Source organism: Rhipicephalus microplus, unplaced genomic scaffold, assembly GCF_043290135.1.
Source record: "Rhipicephalus microplus isolate Deutch F79 unplaced genomic scaffold, USDA_Rmic scaffold_12, whole genome shotgun sequence".
NCBI lineage: Eukaryota > Metazoa > Arthropoda > Arachnida > Ixodida > Ixodidae > Rhipicephalus > Rhipicephalus microplus.
In genome coordinates, this window is record NW_027464585.1 from 15,939,204 (window position 1) to 15,957,992 (window position 18,789).

Genomic DNA, 18,789 nt, shown 5'->3' on the forward strand with positions numbered 1-18,789 from the left:
ATAGTCACAATGGCCTAAAAAACAATCACTTGTAGGGGAGCTGCAAAGACAGTTCTTTCAAGAATTCCGCCGTGTAGGCACCATCGGTGGCGTCTTGTAGGGCAGAAACACACTCCGTGGCATTAGCGCAGTATATACAAAGGCACACTTCTTGGTGTGGTGCAAGATGAAGTCACTTCGGCCTCAGTGAATAAAACTTCGAGAGCCCAATAGACGTGTTCGGATCAGCTTCTGTAAAGAAACAGTAAGTCTGTCGCACCGAACGGGTCATAAACCTTTTCGAAACAAGCTCCTTTTTTCCGTCAATGATAACAGATACATCTTATTTGTTGGGACTCTGCCGAGAGCAGCTATACTCATCTTTGGAGTAGTAAGCCATAGCTGCCTCGACGTCCATTGGGTTCAGCCGTGTCTTTTTTACTGCATTTGGTGCTAACCATATTCCATGTTTTGCGCGCCAGCGTCGGGATCTGTATATCATGTAAGCTGACAAGTTTGGTATAAGCGGGAGTTTTCGGCGCTCTATATCGCTCGGCAACAGCGTCAACAAACGCATGCACTCTTTATACGAAGAACACGCTTCATAGGCTTGCTTGAAGTTCTTGAATCACTGAGCACACACACTGCATTTTAGATCTGATGGTTGAAAGTGGTGGTTACACACGTTATGGTGGCATGTCAGGGTTACTATAGAATTGCTACTAAATTGTCTTGGCTCTGCATGAACTTTGCTATTTTGTGCATGCAGCATATGTGACACTGCTTCAGGCGTGTTTATGCATCGCTCTTGACTTCTGCCTTTTTCTTCTTCGGGCAAAAACTCATCAGCTGTTTCAGCTGAGAAGCCACTAGACGAAGACGGCATATCTCTGAGGCGTCTGAAGCGGTTCTGGCAGACGTGGTCGTTGTTATATGCATGGCAGGCAGCTTTCGGCAAAAGCTTCTGCAGGGCAAACAGGCCGACCTTGCGGAAGTTTCTTTGATAAGGCATTTTATTTTTATGCAACATGAGGTAATCAGAACAAAAAACTCTATCCCGGCTGAAGTGGTCAGCAATCGCCATGCTCCTTAAGGCCCAAATGACTGGCAATGCAACTATGCGTGAAACCAGCAGCAGGAAAGTGATCTATCTGTCGCCTTTTCCAGTCTCTCACCTTTAATGAGAGCAGATGTAAAACAGTGTGCACAAGTATCCGCAGTGCGAATGCAAAACTGAAGTATAGTACGTTAAAATGAATTTCACAATGTTTTTGTCGATAAAATTACGGAAGGCGTAATCTTTGTCCCTACTTTGAACCATATAATCTAAAGCATTGCCTCCGAGATGCGGCGCACAGCAATTCATCTGTAGAGCAGACGACGGATGACAACTTGCCCTAAAGCGTGTTCTTCAGACTTAATGCGGCAGTCTTCGTGCCCCAAATGATAAAAATTTGTTATGAATCCTTTATGAACTCATTTAACAATCAAGTCTCATACCCAACGTGTTCAAAACACATGGCCATCACAGCAGCTCCATCTGTGTGTCAGTGATGGAGGGGCACCACATATTTGAAGTCTAAGTGCTCTACGTGTAAGAGTGAATTCAGATACTGTAAAATATAGTGTTCAAAATAGTTACTCTTATCTGCTAAAACAGTCTTTCTTCACCAAATGCGGTCACTTTTACTCGCATTTGAAGCTCTTTGCCACTTTTCCGTTCCGATTTCTAGATTTCTCAACTTATCAGCGCATTCTCGAAAAGCTCCGATTTGTACCACGAATATTGTTACTAAAAACAAAATAATGCAACATGTTTTTCTTCTATATTACTCTATGATGGATTTCGGTTGTCTATTTACGAGATTTTAAGAAAAATCGAAGATGGGTTTTTTTTTTATTATTTAAGATTTAGTGGAGTACACTTTTGCCAATATGAGAACTTTGAGGCAATATATAAAAATTTACATTTGCCCTACGGCAACAATAATTTATGTACCTAATGAACACACTATCTTGTTGACACATGTCAAGTTTGAAAATGCTGCTTGCAATACTTTCAAAGAAAAAAAATGGGCAATACGTAACTTATTTTGAACTGTCACAAAATTAGACATTTATAAAAGCTATTTTCTTTCGGTCTACAAACTTGAAACCGTATGAATTCATTCTTCATCAGACATACATTTCAGGAAACAAACATCTTCCTTGAAACGAAAATATTTGTCTTTTTATAGCATCTGCAATTTTCGAAAATGACAGGTGATGAAATTGGTGCCTCCACGTTGCTGAAGTTTGATATATTTTTTCTTTTAAGTTATGCCGTTAATCATAAAACGAAGTTGACTTTCGGGCTACCTGATGAGAGGTGCACGAAATATAAAATACTCAATGAAATCCAAAATATCAACTTTTGGACCCGTGTCGATCTCTCGTGGAATCAGCCATTGGCAATGACTTGGTCATTTCGGCATGCTGATGGCAGACCGAAGCGTGGCTCACTTTCCACCAATGCGTGGTTGTCTTTAAACAGGTTATACCACTCCTTAATCTGTGTGCGGCTCCTAGCGTCCTGACTGAAAGCTGCCATGCCCTTCCAAATAGTTTCCACTTGGTTGTCACCCAGTTTCTGGCAAAATTTAATACAGTAGCCCTCCTCCAGTCGCTCTATCATTTTCTTTGCACTGAAAAACAGATGAGAGCACTGCACACTACCTCACTCAAACGCTGCGTCTCAATGACGGATGCTATTGACAGGCGGGAAAAAATCCATGCATGAGCACGAAGGTTCAAGTTCGGCTGACGCAAGCGTGCTTGTTTCAAGTACATCGGGTGCTCGAAAAAAAAAGGTCGGATACCTTTCTAACATATTTCATACAATCTGCCATATACGGTACTTGTAGTCCTTGTCGAACACCTTCAAGGCTGCTCAGCAGTTCTGAGAAGACGCAAAGAAGTTTATCAAAAGAGACCTTTTTGTGGTTGACGCCCTGAAGTCGCTTCCAATGATAGAGGACGCCACTGGTTTGCTAAAGACGACATAATATATGCATGAAACTGCTGATATTCAGCTGCATAAAATAGCGTTTAACTGGCAAAACGTTTGACTCTCACTCTTGCCTTAGGACCACGCGAGATGTTTCCAACACCCCAACTTCAGAGCTGACCCATTGCCCACACAGAGAAGCCATGGCTTGCTTTGGGACGTATGTGACGTATGAACGTATGTTTATTTTTTCAAGCACCACTTCTACACAGACCGTATACTCGCAGAGTATTGTTGTCAATGGTCAATAGCCCCTGCGACCTGATGGTTCTTTAGCTACAGTCATAGTGCAAGGAAAGCACTAACGTCTCAAGATGACTACAGAAGGCTATGACTGAGACACTCCTCTCTCAGAGGACAAGTGGTGACAGTGGAAGGGCTCGAAAACCTCACTTCATGCATTACACAACCTTTGAATCGCATGATTGTATGCATTGTAATAGACGCAGAGTGCTTTGTGAGCATGCAAGCGCCACTTTACATCAAGTATATAGCGTGGGAAGCAAAGACGAATAAAGGGCTTCTTGAAGTTACAAGCCATACTCATGTCTTTACTCGGCGTCTCTGAACATTCACCAATGCTGTACACGAAGCACAACTTCATGTCTTTTCGCATGTGTTTATGAAAGTCATAGAACCCTGCATGTGTTACACATAGATGAAAGCAAACACATTAGATTTGTTATGGGAAAGGCTAAACTGACCCCTAGCCACATCACACCATATTAAGGTTTGAGTTGTGTGCTGTAATGTTCGCAGTTGCAATGGCTGATTTCATCCTACAAGAGTTATTAAGACTTTCAGCTGGACTCTGTTGTATTCTACACAGACAGCAAGGTGGTATTAGAATATATATATTGAATAAGGCCAGGTGGCTTCTTGTGTATGTAGCTAACAGTGTCCAAGGCATTTGAAAGAGCATGGAGCTGGAACAGTGAAAAAGCGCCTGAGCTGACGAAAACCCAGCAAGCAATGTCATGAGAATGGTCGCAGCGACGCAGCTTATGGACACAAACTGGTTCATGCCACCAGATTTTTTGGGGCATAACACAGATCCCACAAAGGATCTTGTCCTCGTGGATTTTGATCATGAAAAAAACTGAGGACTGGGACCAGCACATAGTTACCAATGTGCATGTAACAAACGTCCAGGATAAAATTACTTTACTGGGTTTTTAAGCTGGCAATCACTACATAGCACTGTCGCCAGTCCTCAGCAGGAAAACGAGCCCCAACTGGAGGCAGGTGGTTTGCAGGTGCTATTGAGGTCCAAGACTGTCACAACTAAAACAGTGCACCAAGGTGCTTTCATTCAAAAGACACACTGTATTCATGAGAAGTCACTTCCTAGTCAAAATGGCTCCCTTCGAAAGCTTGACCCCTTTCTCTGCACATGCGGTTTGTTTCCTGTCGGCGGCTGCTTGTACAAAGGAGACATTCCAGTTGACAGAAGGAACTCTCTGATAATCCCAGGCTGGCACCATGTCTCGACACACCTTGTGCATCACTGTCGTGATTGCGTGCGACACTAAGGTAGACACTTTAATGGGGCGCAATTCGTATGACTAGTTTTTGGGTAATTGGAGGAGACAGGTGCATCTGCTCGGTCATGATGTTGCGTTTTACAAACGGCAGACCTTCCAAAAGACCGGCTGGGGTAGTCTGTCTTTTTGAAGGTCTGCCAGTCATGTCCGAACTGTGAAAATTTTGTCAGAGCTTGCAGAGAACTAAGAATTATTGCCAAGCGCCACGATCGTTCAGACACTGGCAACTTCTTTAGAGAAAGCGGCTGCACTTGGGGAGTTAACTCGCCACATGCTTCTCATATGAGTTAGGAAGCGGATACTTGGCATCACACGCTACATTTTTGGCTCCATGCTCATTCAGAACCAGTACAATCACCTAATGCACGACTGGCTTGCTACCTTCATTACATAAGCGCTCTCCATCAGCAATGCCAGGCCCTCAGCCCTCCTATCATATGACCCAAAAGATAACCATATTCTCACTCCAGCAGCTTTTCATACAGAAAAACAATTCATCAGTTCACGTAGAAGCGAATGCTGGTAACCTGTACAAGTAGCGCTGGCAACAAGTGAACAGCATTGCTAACAAGAGACACTGGCACATCACCTTCCTCTCAACTTAGCAGCAATGGCAAAGCCTCACCTATAGAAAGGGGACGTCTTTTTGTTTAGAGGTTAACCAGACTGCCCGCAGTGACTCGCCAGTAGGAGTTGTGACAGAAGTTCGCCCAGTCAAGATGGAATGGTGCGAAAGATAGTGGTCAAGGCAGTCACAAATGAGACTATGAAGACGTTCTCATATCTATGATCTGCAGTGGTGTTCAACTGGAGCTGACACCTCACATGGCAGCAACGGAAGCTGACACTAGTTCTACACACAGAGTGCACAGCTTATAGAAGCGCTGCCCGCTTTGCCACACTGAACAGTGCCGGGGCTCTGTGTGTGTGTGCATGAGAGTGCCTGTGAGCATTTAGTTTTCTGCGTGGCATCATTGTTGAGCAGCGGGGTGCCTTTGGTTGCTAATGGTTCCGGGAACTCCTCGCCATGTGTGGAGTGTCAGCATGGGTGAAGTCACTGCTCCTCCTCCCCCACCTCCCAGTGTCAGAGTGCGAAGAAGACCCGGAGTTCTCGCTTCAGTTTACCTTTATCTGCCCAAGAATTAGCAACACTTTTTCACGGTAACAAGTGCTCTTTCAACTTGTTTACCTATTGCTGTTTATTCTTATAACCCAGTAACTTGTCAAAAGTTTTGATTTGAAGAAGTTGACAGCATTCAACTTGTTATCTGGCTGACAAGTAGCTCAACTTTTCTGATTACATTAGAATATGTCACAATGAGGCAAGCATGATTAATGATGAGTGAAAAATACTGTCTGACTGATTTTTTAGTCTGCGGTCCAATGTTCAAAAAAGTTTCGCTTGGATGTAATTATCAGCTTTGTTTTGATAATTACTTTAACTCTGCGTCTTTTTTACACCACTTCCGAGAAGAATCAGTATCAGTAATGAAAAGGAAGTTAGAAATAGTCTGGGAAATCTAAGCGCCTGGATTCCCTGTGAAAGAACCGGAAGTAGTTGCAAAATACGGTAAAAATATGGGCAGTGTTCACAAAAAAAACTTTCTTCTCAACTTATAAGAGATTAAAATGAAGTCAAAGAAGTGAACTTAAGGCACTTCCGACTTGAGATCGAAGAAGCACACTCATAACATCTACACTAAATGCAAGAAAGCGAAGAAGGCCATCACAAGAACTTCAGAATGTACAGGGTCGTCCACTCTTAGTACGAACACCGCGCCGCGTGGCTGCGCTCCGCGGGGCGCCAGCGCTAGCGGTGCGGCCGCGCATCGAAGCTTATCGGCACAGGCGCACAAGAGCTTGGAGGCGGGGCTTCGTTTCGATTAAAAGCGCGGGAGCGCGCCGCGCCTGTTTTGCCGTGAAGCAAACTTAATGCACCTGAGAAACCACAAAGCGTTGCCGGAAAGCGGGCTTCGCTCAGCGCAACGTGTTTTGTAGTTACGGTATTTGATAAATGAGTGGTCCCTCTTGTTTAAGTACCATAATACCAGTGTAATGTATACATTGTTGCAAACTCTAGAGTGGTGGTTTTGCTTGGTTTGCGGTGTTTAAATCCGCGAAATAATTTCGCCACTGAGCGGTGCTCTGAGAAGTTTCGACTACCGGGAAATATTTAACGTGCCCTGAAACTGCGTGCGCACGGGCACTGTTTCATTTTCTGTCCATGACGAAACACCAGCTGAATATTCATCCCGCGACGTTGGTCTTAAGGTCTCTTGTCTTTTTTCAAAAGTATCAATATCACGTAACATCGGGGCGTTTATATTCTGGCACTTACTTTCCGCGGAGGCCTGCATTGCACCTCTTTTATTCTGCTGTATTGTTATACGAATAGCTTCGTTTGCTCCGTCCATTTAGGTTTTTAGTGGGAAACAGGGGCCCCACTCTTTGTCACCACTTTATACGTGTCCACCCTTCTGCTTAAACATGTAATTCACTGCAATATACCTGCGCGAGTAATGACACCGTGATCACCACTTAAATGCCCGACCGTCGGAAAACAGCTTCTTCTTGAGGGTCGCATCTTCCAGATTCTTGTCTTTACTACCCCCTAGCCAAACTCAAGGAACGCAACAATTTATAAGTTTTCAATGTGTGATAAAATCCCAAGGACTGCGTCAGCGCCTTGACGTTCTTCCCCTCCTCCTTCGTACTTTAGTACCCTATACTTCTGATTTAATTTCAGCCTTCCGTGCACTCAGCCGACGAGCCGTACACGCCACACACAGTGCTTGTATGTGTCGTGTCTTTTCTTCGGGGAGTGTCTTATGCGAGTTCGCCCTAAGTTTAACCTCAGCATATTTTTGGACAATAACTTACAATATTCTTGGGGCCACTGCTGAAGTAGCCTGCCGTCTCACCCACGTGCACGTTATCGAAACATAAGTCGCTCAAAGAAACACAAACAGGGAAATGGACGGGACGGCGCTAGCGTCTGTGGTGTCTGGTTCGCTTTTTTTTCACCTTGATCGTCAGTACACATGTAAATGAACTCGTCCAGAAAGTTCCGCTGGGCCGTCACATTCTGGCCTTCCAAGATCACCCTAAGCGGGCCTGTTGGGGTTCATGTAGTATGGGCATCACACATTCTTATCTCCTGGCGATACGGATACGGGGTTGCACATGATTCTCAAGTTAACTGTGCCGTCTGTCCAATGAAAAGCTGTATACGCTCGAGTCAGAAGACGTTGTTTTACTGAGATTATATTGATTGGCTGGCCTAACATCACGCTATGAGCATTTCAGTTAGGAACTGTGGTCTTTCTATTTTGTTGCTCTTTTATGGCATTCGCTCGGTAAAAAAACGGCTGCGACCTAGGAAGGCTGCATCACTTTTCGGTGAACGTTTGACAAGCAGCTATGTCGCGTCTTCCCGAAAGCGAAAGGAGGGACATTGTGGACCTGAGCCTGCAAGGCCATACGCAAAGGCAGATATCTGCAATGAAAAATCGGCCGCTCTCCACAATTAACCGTATAATCCAGGCGTATAGGAACGAACGAAAGATTACGGATGCTCCACGCAAACCTCGCCCGCAAGTAACAACCGAAAATGAGGACATGGCCATAGTGGCAGCAGCTGTGGACAATCCTAGCGCAACTGTTGATGAAATCAAGCAAAGTACAGGGCTGACGCGTGTTTCTAACACGACCGTGAAACGTCGCCTGTACGCGGCAGGCCTTAAGTCTCGAACGGCAGTTCAGAAGCCCATCGTAAGTGGAGTGAACAAGCAGAAACGCCTCGACTTTGCAACAGAGCACCTGCAATGGACCGAGGAACACTGGGCGAAGGTCGTCTTCACTGATGAATCTTCGTTTACGACAAGGTGGGACCAGCGGCAGCGGGTTTGGCGGCCCCAAAACTGCCGGTAGGTAACACTTACTTAAGTTCCCGTATTCCAGAACGTGTTTTGGTGGCCCGAAACCGTTATGAAACTACTTCAAAGAAGACAAATGCCGCATTGCCTGCCGTCACTGCATTCTCTGCATAATAACTACCACAATACCTTTTAGATTCAGGAAATATTGCCCTTACGATAAATGTGTTCATATAAGCGAAAGTAATAATAATAATAATAATAATAATAATAATAATAATAATAATAATAATAATAATGAGAATACTTCTGTTTCAGCGGACAGATATGATCAGCTGATAATAATGCCAGTCCAAAAGTTTAAATTTAGTTTAAGCCATGTTCAGGCAAACTTTGGCCAGAAGATACTGGATGTAATAGAATAGAGAGTATTTGCTCCAATAAAATAGTAGATATGAAAGAAACAATTTACTCGCACTGTGCGATACTTAGAAAAGACGTTCTGCCAGAGTCTAGGGGTATGTTATAAATTGTCATCTATGTTGCGATGTGAGGTGAGAAAAATACGGCGCCGTTTGCCATATTTTGTATGACGTCATCAAGTGAAAACTTGTTTGGTCCCGTCAATGTAGTACAGCCGCCAATTTTTTAACCTGAATGCGCGAGCATCGACCATCGAGTCTGTAAGCGCATGTTTCGGGCGTCCTGGTGTGCGGTTCCCGAAACAGCCTAGCAGAAGTCAGCTGCACAGGACTGTTCATCGCAGGGATGCACGTATTCTCGTTTATTTTGCCGATGTGCTTCGTTAAACGGCGCTTATCGACTGGGCGGTCGACGTTCGCGCGTTCAGGATAAAAAAATGGGCGGCTGTATATCCAACAGCTACAAGAGTGAACCACCTAGAACATAATTCATGTCCTTCGGATTTGATTCAGACGCTAATAACTTATGTTGATTTTTTGCAGGTATATGCCGGAATACATGCAACGAGTGGCAGCCAGCGGTCGTTCGGCAGTGAGCGTTTGGGGCGCCGTAACCGCTCAAGGGCTGGGACCCCTTGTCAGAATTGAAGGTCGCTTCACGGCAGATGCCTACTGCGGGCTCTTGGACGACGTACTGCTCCCATATCTCGTTGGGGGACCATTCCCAGAGAACGATTTCATCCTGCAGCATGACAACTCCCCCATTCATAAATCAAAGAAAGTTGCTGCATATTTAGAGCGTCGCGACGTGGCAGTTCTTGAGTGGCCTCCACAGTCGCCTGACTTAAATATTATTGAAAATGTGTGGGGGAACATGAAGCTTGCGCTGGCGCACCGACAACTCCGTGCCGTCTCAGCGGACGTGCTTTGGGCCATTGTTCAAGAGGAGTGGGAGCGAATCAGGGCCGACACCAACATTTGTCGGTCCCTATACAGCAGCCTCCCCAATAGAATTAATGCGGTTATTGGAGCTGGAGGGGAACCTACCCGCTACTGATAGTTGCGAACTTTGGGACACGTAGCGCACAAGCAATAAACTTCGTGTCCAACTGCCCATGTCTGCAAACTTCTTTACACTTGTAAAGCTGTAGAGCATTCCGATACTTCAGAACAAGCACGCAAAGCCAATGTTTTAGACCCGTGAATCTCGATACTTGCAGAGTGTGCAGAGCCGTCAGAAAGCCCCGCTGCGGAGGCTTAGTCGTCGAGAGCTCAGCTAAAATTAGTCGGCAGACACAAGTTCGACCGCGGCGGCATGTGCCGTGTTTAAATGCGGGAGAAATGCAGAAATACCCGTGCGCACGTAATTTCAGTGCACGTTAAATAGTTCTCGGTAGTCGGAACTTCTCAGAGCACCACTCAGTGCCAAAATTCTTTCACTGACTTAAGCACTACAAACCAAGCAAAACCAATACTCTAGAGTTTGCAACAATGTATACATTAAACAAGTATTATGGTACTTAAACAAGAGGGACCGCTCACTTCTCAAATACTGTCAACACGTTGCGCTGAGCGAAGCCCGCTTTCCGGCAACGCTTTGTGGTTTCTCAGGTGCATTAAGTTTGCTTCACGGCAAAACAGGCGCGGCGCGCTCCCGCGCTTTTAATCGAAACGAAGCCCCGCCTCCAAGCTCTTGTGCGCCTGTGCCGATAAGCTTCGATGCGCGGCCGCACCGCTAGCGCTGGCGCCCCGCGGAGCGCAGCCACGCGGCGCGGTGTTCGTACTAAGAGTGGACGACCCTGTACAGTCCAACGCCTTGAGAAAAGAAGGCATGCTGTTGAAGGGCCTGTGCTAAACCCACAATATAGCCTTAGGAACGAGAACAAGCCGAACCGTCCAGATGCAAGCTTGAAGGATGCAATGGTCATTCAAGGATATTATATATAGAATGCGAGATTTCACTATGCCTCCTCAAAGCAAGAAACTTTTTTTTAGATTTTATAACAGCAAACTGCTTGGCAGAAAGTGTTACCTTTGTGACGCATAATTTGTAGATGCTTTTTTTTGCAGACAACAGTAAAAAAGCTGCAAATAAAAAAAAAGTGGAAATCACGTGACACAAATGCATCTGAGTGTCGCCCACAGTTCTTGTGGCAAAAACAAATAATAAGTATTAAAAACCATACATTTTGCTCGCAGGCCCACGAACAAATTCATGCCTCTGAATCAGCCTCGCGTTATTCTCTGGGAACATGCTGGAGCTTTGATGGCGTCCGGCCACAATTTCTCTGCATAAACTGCAAGCCTGCACAGAAAAATAAGAGAAGAAGAAAGTTTCTCTTTCACTTGATAATAAAACAGAAGGCTTGGCAACTGCCACATAGGATGTTGGAAGAACAGAAAAATTCATACAAAAGAAAGCAATATCTTTCAGTGAGGACAGTACAGGGTACTCGCAGTAATCACGAAGAATGGCACAAATCAAACATAACAGCATGTCATGTTTAGCAGAAAACTCATACAAGAGTCATTATGCAGTGTATTAGGCAATACCTGCTGCTATATTTGATGCAAGTGAACTGCCTTGTGCAACATATTTGTAGAACAATCTATTCCCTTTTGAATCTACTTAAGCCTATCTGCGGTAGTGGCTGTAATATCTTGTCTTGAACTATCCCTTGGGCTTGACGAGAAAACACACCCTGCAAAAAGCAGACACTATAATATTTCAACCAAATCTTGCAGTCGTGTGTGGTAGAGAGCATCCCAAAATGGAGCAAAAATACAAAGGCCTGCGCCCACTTTCTTCAGAGCTATCGGTGCCATATGCTTGACGTCAAACAGCAGATAAGAGGCTATTTGCAACTTTCACGACCTATAGGTGGCGCGGCTGTTCATCCATCATGGCAGTCATTGAGATGATCGCCCGAAGAGGAACGGTACCAGAAAGTACACCGTTGGCAAAGAGTGCAAAATCTCCGTGTTTCGGTGGCACTTCGATTTATGTTTTTGAGAAAGTAGAGGAGCACTAACTTAAGGTATGTCCCCACCTTTTTGTAATTTTTTTTAGATTTTGACCATTACGATATTATTTTAAAATGGGCTTATAAAGGATCTTTTTAAATGATGTTCATATGCAGAAAAGGGTGAAAAAATCAGAATTGGATTTGTTATTGACAAAACATTGCCCAAACTTGGCCTTTACGCGAACAGTCATAACTTGAGAACGGAGCGCCGGAAGAAGAAGAAGAATAACTTTATTTATGAAGTCCAGCGAAGTTGATTTGGGGCGGGCCTAGGCGTCGGCCACGAGCCCTTGGGCTCGGGCGGCTTCCTCGGCTCGCTGGACGGCCCACAGTTGTTGTTCGAATGAGGAGCTGAGCAGAGCCCCCTCCCAGCGTGTCCTGCGGTCCGAAACTGCCTCTTCGTGGTTTTCATCGTTGCTTTCATCTAAACTCGAGCATTCCCATAGTATATGTGAAAGTGTCGCCCTTTCATCGCAAACCTTGCATTTTTCTGTTAAATACAGATCAGGGTAACAAAGACTAAAGAGAACTGGATTCGGATAAGTATATGTTTGCAGTTGTCGCCACGCAACTGCCTGTTTTTTATTTAACCTGTTGTGTGGCGGAGGGTACTTTCGCCTTTCTAGCTTATAGTGCTGCGTTATTTCGTGGTAACTAGTCATGCGGTCCCCCCACTCCCACTCCCCCCCGCGTGGAACTTCGTCCGAGGCGGCGTCGGCGTTCGCAACGGCTCGGTTCGTGAGTGCTCGAGCCGCCGCGTGCGCCGCCTCGTTGCCGGCCAGCGGGGTTTGTGTGTGTGCGGGGGTCCATATGACGAAAGTGTCATTTTTTTCCCGAATTTTGTCTTCGTTAGTCATTAGGATTCGCAGCGCCTCTCGGGAGACACGACCGTTCGCATAGTTGCGTATCGCTGCTTGCGAGTCACTAATTACTACTTCGGCCTCAGTGGTCGCCACCGCGAGTGCTATGGCCACCTCCTCGGCCGTCTCGGTCAGTGGCGTTTGCACCGTAACGCTCGTCATGCATGTCCCTTTACCGTCGACCACCGCGGCCACGTAACCACACCTTCGCGCGTATCTGGCCGCGTCCACGAATACCGCTTCCTTGCAATTTCCGAATTTTCTCTGCAAGTCCTGCGCTCTCTGGTTTCTTCGGCCGGTGTGATGTTCCGGGTGCATATTTTTGGGCAACGGCGGAATCACTATCTTTTCCCTTACCATCACGGTTATGTCGGCTTTTTCGCCTTGCTGCGTGTGATAGTGGATTCCCAGTTTTTCGAGGATGTACCTGCCCGTTTTAGTCTTAGAAAGTCGTTCATACTGTGCTACGTTGTGCGCTTCTATTAATTCGTCAAGCGTGTTGTGCAAGCCTAGTTCTAATAATTTCACTGTGCTTGTGTTCATGGGTAAGCATAAAGCTTGCTTATACACTTTCCTGATTAAGCAATCTAACTTTATCTTCTCGGCGACGTGCCAATTCAAGTAAGAGGCAACGTACGTGATTCTACTGAGGACAAAGGCTTGCACAAGTCTAATAGTGTTCCCTTCTTTCATACCACTATGTCGGTTCGTAATTCGTTTTAGAAGTCGGATTGTCTGATTTACCGCGTGTTCCAACCTGCGAACAGTTTCGCCATTGTGGCCATTGGCTGCAATATACAAGCCTAACACGCGTATAACGTCTACTTTGGGAATGACGTGGCCTTCCGAGGTCGTTAGCTGTATCGCTTCCTCTGCGTGATTTGCGCTTTGTTCGCTGTATTTGGGCTTTCGACCTCTGCGCGTAGGTCTGTAAACCAGTAGCTCCGATTTCTCAGCCGAGCAGGTGAGGCCCGTGTCCTCTAGGAATCTTTGAACCGTATCGATGGCTCGCTGTAGCGTCTGTTCTATTTGGCCGTCACATCCCCGAGTTACCCACAGAGTAATGTCGTCTGCGTACAGACTGTGGGAGAGCCCGTCAATCTCTTCTAATTTAGCTGGTAACCCTATGAGTGCGAGGTTAAAGAGCAAGGGCGAAATCACCGAACCCTGAGGAGTGCCGGCGCTGCCCATCTCTATCTCTCCTGACTAATTCTCCCAATGTGATCCTCGCTGTCCTGTCCGTTAGAAAATCACGGACGTAGTCGTACGTCCTTTTACCGAGTCCTAGTTCTATTATTCGGGTAAGTATAGTCGAGTGCTTGACATTATCAAACGCCTTCTTTAAATCTAGGCCTAAGATTGCTTTGGTAGAAGTGGTCATGCTGTCTATTACCTGGTGCTTGAGTTGTAGCATGGCGTCCTGCGTGGAGAGGCTCTTCCTGAAGCCCAGCATGGTGTGAGGAATCAGATCGTGGTCCTCGAGAAAGTTTGTTAGTCTCGCGAGGACCACGTGCTCCATGACCTTACCAACGCAGGACGTCAGCGATATCGGCCTTAGATTTTCCAGCTGTATGCGCTTTCCTGGTTTGGGTATCATAACGATGCGGGCGGTTTTCCACTGTCGGGGAATACGTCCCTTTTCCCAGCATTCGTTAAGGAAAACCGTGAGGTGCTCTATCGATGTGTCATCTAGATTCCGAAGCGTTTTGTTCGTAACCCCGTCTGGTCCGGGCGATGATTTCGTGTTGAGCCTGTGCAGCACCGCCCGTACTTCAGCAATGCTGAAAGGTCTGTCCAAGCACTCGTTCGCAGTGCCTTTGTATTCAGAGTGGAGCACGGGTCTAGTCGGATTAGTGTATCTCATCCTGAGTTCATGCAAGAGTTCTGCGTGGGTGCCTTTGTAGACGTTGATTATCTTGTTGACATTTTGCCTATATGCTGTTTTAGTCTCCTCTGGATCCAGCAGGAACCTGAGGAGATTCCACGCCTTGGTGAACCCTACCCGACTATCCATGCTATTACACGTCTCTTCCCACTGTGACTTGCAAAGCTGTAAAGCGTATTCCTCGATGTCTCTATTCAGTTTAGCTATTCGCCTACGTAAAGTCCTATTGTGTCGTTGTACTTTCCACCGGGCTTGTAGGCTACGTTTAGCCTCCCACATATGCAGAAGCTTACTATCTAGGACCTGGAGGTTTGCTTCAGGAGGGACCTCATGCGTTGCTGCCGCGACATCTTGCCTCAGCATTGATGTCCACTTTTCTATATCTTCGATATTTTCCGAGGAGTCAATCCTATTTTCCCTGTTTTGCCTAAACTTGTCCCACTCTACAAGTTTTAGTAGCTTGCTTTTCTTTTTGCACGGCCCCGCATTGGCACGAATTTCTACAATAGTGTGATCACTGCCCAAATCCTCCTGTGTATTCGTCCAGCATACGTTTGTTATGTTTTTAACGAACGCGAGATCTGGTGACGTATCAGCACAAACACTATTTCCTTGTCGCGTAGGCGCGGAGGGGTCAGTAATGAGAGTGAGACCCTCCAGTAGAGCATCCTCCCATAGGTTTTTGCCTTTCAGGTTTTCGTATTTGTAGCCCCATGCGGAATGATGAGCGTTAAAGTCTCCCGCTACGAGGAGCGCTCGGGTCCCCGCGATGCCGGCCGCCTTCTTGAGTAGCGCGCGGAAGCGGTGCTTAAGTCGAGGGCTACTATACACATTAAGAATGAAAAGACTATTGTCTCGATTCTTTGGAGGTACTATCTCCACCAACAGGTGCGGTATCGCGTTTACCTTTATCTCATGCTGCGTTACGGTTAGGTTACGTTTGACTAGCGTCGCGACGGCCGGTTTGTCCCGAGGAGCGCTATCCTGAAATGACCTGTAACCGGATAACTTAGCTTTAACGTTAGTTTCCTGTAGAAGTATCACATCTGGCTTCTCCTTGTTAATCAGGTACTGTTGAAGATGTCCCCGCTTTCTAGCGTATCCTCTACAATTCCATTGCCAAATTACGTAATTTTTAGTATTGTGAGTAGCCATGATGATAGTAAAATTTAATATTTGCCAGTGTTCTCCCTAGTCTCTGTGTCCACTGGTCTGTGGTACGGTTTCCCAGTCTGTTTGAGGGGCCCGCAGCTGCTAGCTGGTAACCTTCGCTCGTTGTTTTCAACCCTCATCTGCAGGGTGGCGAGTTGTTGCTGTATTTGCTGCATTGTAGTTGTTATCTGCTGCATCGCGCCTGTAAGCTGGCTAAGCATTCGTTCCATTTCTGCTTTACGCGTGTTCTTTTCATCCTCTATTTCTTTCCTGACTATGCTTATGTCGTCTTCGACATCGTGCCGTTTCCTATCCCTTTCCTCTGTTTTATGTGTTTGAATTTCGGCTTGCGCCGGGTCCACTTCAACTGCCCTGCGTTTCGAGGGGGTCGGCACCGTTTCATCCTTAGATAGTACCTCCCCTGGATTGTCCTGCAATCGGATCGTTCCGCCCTTTTTAGCTACCTCATTTTTTAGACTAGCATTTTCCTCCCTGAGTTCCTCAATTACGTTTTTGTATCTAATGTTATCTCTCTCCAATTGCTCGAGTCGTTTTTGAATTTGCATGATCATGTCGTGTTGACCTTCACTGTTAGAAAAGGCAGTGCCAGACCGCGCACGCTCGCCGGAGGCGGCTGCCGCCCAGCTCACCTTGGAGGCTTTGGGTAGACTGTCGTTACCACCGGGTCCGGCAGCTCGCGTCGCTGTAGTGTCGGTACTGGCGGGAGACGTGCCCTGGGACTTAGGTCTGTCCTTGGCTCGTTGGCGCTCGGCGTTCCTCGACCGAGAGCGGGAGTGAGACCGGGACCGGGAGCGGGAGCGAGAACGCGAGGCGGATCGGCCTCGTCTCTCCCCACGCAGCGCCGAACAGGCGTGTCCACTTTCGCCGTACACCCTATAGCTCTTGTCTGCGTCCTCCTCACGTTGCCTTCTTTCCCACTGGCGTTTCTTCACTATGTAAGGAGTTCTGTACTTGGCTTGGCATTTCCTGTCTCCGGTAGGGTGGTCCTTGCCGCAAAGTCGACATCTGGGCTCACAGCAGTGGTCTTGCGGTGGATCATCACAGCCACAGCCTCTGCATCTTCTACTCTCTGGGTTGGGGCAAACGTCGGATCGATGTCCAAATCGGCCGCAAGCGTAGCACGTCTCGTACTGTTTCTTGTAGAGCACGCAACGGTGCTCCGTTCCGTTGTAGTATATGTAGCGCGGCACTACACTTCCTTCGAATACGACGATAGCGTGTGCCGTGCTTCCCATCCTCTTCGCATGCAATAACGAAGGGTTGTGCTCGTTGACGAGGTGTCTCTCAATATCCTCAGGAGAATCTTCGTCGGGAATCCCACGGATGATGCCCTTGGTTGTATTTTCCGGCGCGGCTGCATATGCCCTCGCTGCGTAATCTTTGTCTCCCATGGTTAGCTTGGAGATTTCACAATATCTTCTGGCTCTCTCTTCCGATGGAGTACTCACTACTACAATATTCTGTCTTTCGTTTACGCGAAAGATATCGCCTCTGGTTTCCTCTTGGTTCAGTCCGGCAGCGGCACGTATGCTGTCGCCGATCCGAGCAGCACGATGTGTCCTGGTGCTGAAGCCATCTCTAGGGCGTACGATGACCTTGATGTCGTCCACCGGCAGATTCGGTTTTTTGGTCGCCATGCTGAGTCGTCGCACGTTTCTGGCTGCTCTTTTGACAAACGCTTCATCATCGTTGAGCGCGTCAGCGGTCTGCGCAGCAGGGTCAGTGCCCGCGACGCGCGCCTTGCGTTCCTTGTATTTGGCCCGAACCTCGAGCCAGCCATTCTCCTTGCGGACATCTGTCGGCGATATTTCTTCACCGTCTACGTGAACAACTTCCATTGCAGTCGAGGATAAAGCCGTTAAGCGAGTAGCAAAGGGGCGTCGCACTGCTCGCTGGGTTCGGCATAGACGCCGGCCGCGTCTGCAGCGCGAGCGACGGCGTCTACCGGTGCTGCGTTAGGCTTAGTTCGTGTGCCAGTGTGGCACCGCAATAAATGAGCTACAGTGTCCAGAAAAGCGGCTCACCTCCGAAAACTTGATATAGGCAGGATTCGCTGACCTTCCAGAAACTGCTGAGTAGAATGCCGTTGATCGAAGATCTGAATTTCTGCCACAAACATAAAACATCCGCGGAACCGACGTGAAACGCGTCCGCACCCTCTGGCCCCCTGGCGGCATCCCGGAGCGCCGGAATTATAAAGTTTTTGGCACAAAGGTAGCCAACTCATGGTACTGTGCAATGAACTAGGATCTTTGCCATTTGATTATTGGGAATCAAGTTACAGTAAAAATACCAAGGAAAACAAAAAAATGGTGTTTTTTCCCTGCAATGCTTCAACTAAAGCATTTTTACATAAAAACTTACCAATCGTTTTTATTGACTTTAGTTCATTGCACAGTTTAGTAATAAAGGAACGAACATACAAAGTTTCATTGAAAAAGATTTATTGGTCATGAAGTTACAACTGCTGGTGTAACAAAAAAGTGCAAAAAATCAAGTTTTGAGCAACACGAGTTTAAAGTTTTTCAATGCTTGTACAACAGGATGATGGCGCCCTACACAGTTAAAATCCACCAGGCACATAGGTAGGGCCCTCCTTAGATGCCATGAGCTCTTTTTTAGCTTTTGTTGCTGCCAGTCTTTTCTTCCGGTGTTGTCTTGCTTCGCCAGTCGACAGACGCTGGGCCTTCCTTACACGGTGCTGGTCCCTAGTGTAGCATGCTACGATAGTGTAGTGGCCAGGTTCGATGCCTGCTTCTTTCAAAATAGCCAGTACCCTTCTGTTACCATCATTGAAGTGGCACACAGCATCGTATAAACCAAAAAGTAGGATGGGCAGGCTCACGTGAACGTCTTTAGGAACCCGTTGCCAAATCATACCGTTGAAGCACTCGTTGGCGTTTTGGGTTTTCCCGTGCAGGCACTTCTTCAAAAGTTCATCCGTGCAAAGGTCAGCGTACATAGGCTTCACTTTGTTAA

The 18,789-nt window shown here is 46.7% G+C and overlaps 1 protein-coding gene across 1 annotated transcript in view; it reads right to left on the reverse strand.

Annotated features, from left to right (window-relative positions):
• The window catches only part of LOC142783796 (uncharacterized), an 87,128-nt gene that overhangs the window by 21,014 nt on the left and 47,325 nt on the right, over positions 1 to 18,789 (reverse strand). The window contains exon 4 of the mRNA XM_075882389.1: positions 1 to 11,171. This exon is cut by the window's left edge and continues 21,014 nt beyond it. Coding sequence (XP_075738504.1) covers positions 11,040 to 11,171 — 132 coding nt within the window. The 3' untranslated portion in view covers positions 1 to 11,039. The remainder of the gene's footprint in view (positions 11,172 to 18,789) is intronic.